At 37.4% G+C, this 4,828-nt stretch overlaps 1 protein-coding gene across 1 annotated transcript; it reads right to left on the bottom strand.

Moving 5' to 3' along the window:
• Positions 1–1,703: 1,703 nt before the first annotated feature.
• LOC7456227 (30S ribosomal protein S21, chloroplastic) lies at positions 1,704–3,619 on the bottom strand. The gene is made up of 2 exons (XM_002300066.4): positions 3,152–3,619; positions 1,704–2,013 (listed from the first exon to the last, which is right to left on the bottom strand). The coding sequence occupies exons 1-2, from the start codon at positions 3,568–3,570 to the stop codon at positions 1,902–1,904; spliced, it is 531 nt and encodes a 176-aa protein (XP_002300102.1). The 5' UTR covers positions 3,571–3,619; the 3' UTR covers positions 1,704–1,901.
• Positions 3,620–4,828: the final 1,209 nt, after the last annotated feature.

Here is a 4,828-nt window from a genome sequence, read left to right as displayed (position 1 = left end):
TTATAAAATTAAATGACCTTATTGGACCAATTCAAGTCAATGACTAGAATCTTTTTTTTTTCTTTTTTTTTAGAATGTTTATATTATCTTGGTATCTTTTTTACATTGAAAAAAAAAAGATGGTCTGGGACGTGCGTGAGCCATCTATCTAGTCACCAACTTTTATACTTCCCTTGATAATGGTCCTTTTATGTTTGATTTTTGTTCTCCTTTTTGATCCAACAGCTGGGGGTTCCAGAACAAGAACAAGAAAGTTCACATAGCAATCTGAAAGATATATTTTCCTCCAATAATTCATCTAATTTTGTTTTGTACATTTATTGTTTAGACACATAGAGACCACTTGAGGGGAGGGTGGCACAGGTGCCAATTTAGACATTTTTAATGTATGTTTATATGTTTTTGCCTTGTGGACTGCCATGTTTTCTATATATGATGAGAGGAAGAAAAGTATTTTGCAATTTGAAATAAATCTCTCCCCCTCTCAACCCCTCTCATTCTACATATGGTTAGGTATTAAGGTTTAGGCTTTTGGAGTTCGCCAAAGTAAGAAAATTTGAGTATTTGAAGATAACTTTACAAGCTATGGGACATATGAATGATCTTTTAACCCGGAGGCGCGCATCGTGATATGTTTTCAGAATTTACTGTACCTTACTTTGAAACGTAATGCTCAAGGCATTGAGTGTTCTATTTCCTTGTTTTCTTTTTGGTGATTTTGTTACTAGAATACAGATAGGAGAAAGTTGCAGAAGTTGTCAAGAGCAGCATCAACGCCAGGTAGAATAGTCATATTGACTGTCCTTGACAAGTCATGGGCAAGGCCTGGTTCTGTTCTTGATCTCTTCCTAGAGAGTTTTCAAATCGGAGAGGGGACTGAACACCTCTTGAACCACTTGGTTATTGTTGGCTTAGGTTTCCAAGCTTTTCATTACTGCCAGTTCGTTCATCCCCATTGCTTCCATCATAAAGCCACTGGGCTCAGATCATATGCTAACTTCCTATGCAATTGAGACAACTCAGGAATCCGTTTCCAATTTTGGTTGCTGAGTCTGAAATAACAATCGGATGTGATTCAAAATCAAGCAACCAAAGCAGCATTAACAAATACTCACGTGGGGGATTCTTTTTCATAAAATCAGACTTCGCATCCCTCGAGTTCCTCAAAGTGTGGAATCTGGGTAGGTTACTTTATCCCAGCATGGCAACTGCATCCGTGTGCCAGCGAATAATGGACGAGGGGTTTGTTGAAATGGTTGGATTGCGCACTACGCATATAGAACCGAGTTATTGCGGTGGATTATGTGAGCCAGGCAAAGATATGAGCGAGATATATGCCTTACATGCTACCTGCTGTTAGTGATCTGGACAGCAAGGTTCATGGCCTGAACCTTGTTCTTGATAACCTTGTTCGTGAAGAGTCAAGAAATGTTCAATGCTCTGTTGGTGAAGGACAATAGCTCGGCCTCGCAGATTTCTTCAGGAAGAGCTCAAATGAAGTGCTCGACAAGTTAGAATTTATTTCTCATCCAATCAACAAAAGTGTTTGATTAAAAAAAAATCAACTTTAGTGTTGACCATATATCTGATTACACAGGTATGTTCTTACTAAAGTGCGAACTTCTCGACTGAATGAAATGCATGAATAATAAACGTCTGTTTACCTATATCATAATTAAAATATTATGTCATCTGAGAAATAATTCAAGTCACACAAGATTAAGGGTCCTTCAATTGATTCAACGGTGGAATATCATTACATTGGATACAAAAAGCAACAAAAAGGAAACGTATGGAGTCAAACAAATAACATGATTTACTTGAGAAACCTTAATTGGAAAAATAGCCTCTTACATTCACATCTTGAAGAAATTATACAGTCAGAAGGCAGGGTGAATGCTTCAAAAAGAAGCGTCTCCTTCAGGCATTTCCCAGTTATCGTCATCATCATCATTCTTCTTGCTTGGAGATGCTTCTGGCTTGTTTTGGAATGGGCCTCTCATCTGGGGGCGCCTGTCATGGAGGTGAGACAATTTTAGCAGTAAATACCAATTGTCATGAAAGATCCAACAAAAAACATTGTTCATTCCTGCCATTCAACTAGGCGCTGATGCAAACAACACAGTTTCCAGTAAAAGGGACTAGACAACTCACAAAAATTGCAATACAACAAACAAACGACATGATAGAGAATCTATAATATGAAGGATGAAACTAAACATCACCTCCTTGAGATTCAACTACCAAACCTATCTCTAGTTCATCAGATATAGAAGCTTGTGGTGTTATGCGCTTCAATAGCAAAATAGTTATAAAAGGAATTCAGACAATAAATAGATCACTGAGAAAAACTGAAGTGCCCCTGTGTGTAAAATAAGCAGTTGTGTTTTGTCACGGAGGATAAGCAGTGAGCACAGAAAATGGCACCACAACACACAAAATGATGAAAATCTGAATTCCCATTCATTTAGAAGATGAAAAGGAACTTATAAAGTAATCCAATATAATTGCAGTGGGAAAAGAATAAAAAAAATCAAGCACAAGGAGGTGACACACTGAGAAACCCCATTGAAATCAGAGCGTGAAGCTAGATTGCTTAGAAACAAAATAAGCCCATCAGCAGTGATTAAACTTTATATTGCTTAGGTCAAGTAAAACTCTACCCCTCAAATTTGGGCTGGCCAACCAAAACAACACGAAACAAAGCATTCAAAGTTCTGCATTTCTTTCCTCAGCTTCACCTAGCACTCATAAATATTTATCTTAATTAAGATGAATTCACATGAATACCAATGCATCATAAGAAACACAGTAACTCTCGAAACTCCCATCTCTATGTTTTGAATTCCTCAATCTGTCATCATCCAAACTCTAAAGACTGGACAATTTACTCTTCACCGAACCTTATGAACTACAAAATTATGTTAATTAAAAAAAAATCTCATCCAACCCTAAATCCACTCGCCAATCAACTAAACAAACATAAAAAAGAAAAATTCACACTACAATGAGACCCATGAACAACTAATCCTCTCAAGTTAAATAAATCCTTCCATCAAAATCCCTCCTTTTCAATTTTTCTCATCAACCAAACAAAAGAAGCAATAAAAACAAAAGAATCAAATTAGTAAAGAACAACAACAAAACAGACCTTCTTCGATTACGCTTATGAGCTTCACGGACCTTACGTTTCTTCTCTTCTTGTTTGTTCTCATGAAACCTCCTTCTCTTACACTCTTGAATAACACCAGCTCTCATGACTTCTCTCCTGAACCTATTCAGCAACCTCTCTTCAGGCTCATTATCTTCCACAACGACCTGCACATTATATGCTGATTTAAAGAAAAGGGTATTTGAATAAGCAAGTGAAGGGCACACAACTGATGACAATTCAGTCGATAAAGAACCACAGTGACCACCATCATTCTCTTGGGAAAACAATAAAGACTTGTACTTTTGAGCTTGCGGCGTGGAAAAGGAGAGTTGGGGTGGTGGCACCGGGGTTTTGGGAGGTGGGTTTGAAGGTGAGAAGAAGGAGAGGAAGTTTGGGAGAGATAAAGAGGTAGCCATGGATAAAAGGACAGTGAATGACTGAGGGAGTCCTTTGGTTATGGTGTGGTTGAGTTTTGTTGGTTCTCTTTCTGGTTTGGGTGGCTCTCTTTTGGATCAGGGTGTCGGGCTGACAAGTTTGAATAGCCTTTAGTGGTAAATTGGGCCATGATTCCAAGCATTATCCTTCAAAGTATGAGCCCAACTAACAGAATTGTCGATAGGCCTGATCAACAGTATTGGTATGGTGGGCTTAACTTTGCACTGTTTTACTAAATTGGGCCATGGAATTGCTTTGAAGTTTCCAATCATAGATGTACTGTGGTGAGGAAAACTAGCTGCTTTAATTACAATAGCTTAGCCCCCGTGATAATTCATGATGAAATTTCTTTAGTCAAATGATTAAACAGTAGCAGCCCCATTAATGTGCGTGCTCGAATTCAAGTGCCAGCAGCAATGCAAGACTGAAGTTTGATGTCTCATTGCGGTTGAAAAAGAAAGAAATACTGTCTGCGTTTGTTTTTACATTTTAAAAATATATTTTTAAGAAGAACTTAATCATGGCAACACTGCATTGCATCAAATGGTTTTCTCTCTTTCAGGCAGCTGTAGCTGTGCTGTCATCAATAAGCCATGTCTGTCACATCATTTGTTGTGAAAATGGAAATGTCATGTTCCTCGCTGGCCGAAATCAGGAGCCCTAATTTTAGTTTTACACGGTTCCAGAGTTTCACAAAATTGAATGGACTTTTTCTAAATCATCTGCCAAATGTGTCTGTCAAATATTATCTTGTTTTGGGCACTTGGTCATCGGAATCTTTGTATATGATTAGGATAGGACGGTTGACCCCTTTGAAGATGAATTTTCCACCATAGATGTCGACACTTGGCTCTGCTGTATACATATGCATGTATGTCTACTGCCGCATGCACCGCCACCATCATGCCATTGGGACACTTTTCTCTTAATAAATCTTATTAATTCCCGATTAGAGGACATTAAAACACGTTCACTTGCACACAGATAAGTCATAAAGTCTTTCCATGGAACTCTCCCCCGTCCACATTAACCTCTAAACCGTCTAAAACGAAGATAGAAGGTGATGACTTAGCTTTTTTATTAAGATTTTTATAAATAAAAATAATATTAAATAAAATGGATTTCATTAATATGTTAGATTTAAAATATTTGACTTGATAGTGAACTAATTTTAAAATAATATGGATCTAATAAATATATTAGATACAAAAAACATAGTTATTATCAAGTTCCAATGTT

Source organism: Populus trichocarpa, chromosome 1 (genome assembly GCF_000002775.5).
Source record: "Populus trichocarpa isolate Nisqually-1 chromosome 1, P.trichocarpa_v4.1, whole genome shotgun sequence".
Lineage (NCBI taxonomy): Eukaryota > Viridiplantae > Streptophyta > Magnoliopsida > Malpighiales > Salicaceae > Populus > Populus trichocarpa.
This window is presented reverse-complemented; position numbering and strand designations above follow the sequence as displayed.

Bases quoted from the DNA above. Each gene is read 5' to 3' on its own strand.
- LOC7456227 (XM_002300066.4), bottom strand. From the start codon at position 3,570: ATGGCTACCTCTTTATCTCTCCCAAACTTCCTCTCCTTCTTCTCACCT. The intron at 2,014-3,151 runs GTCTGTTTTGTT...CCTCCATGACAG, and splicing joins CATAAGCGTAATCGAAGAAG to GCGCCCCCAGATGAGAGGCC.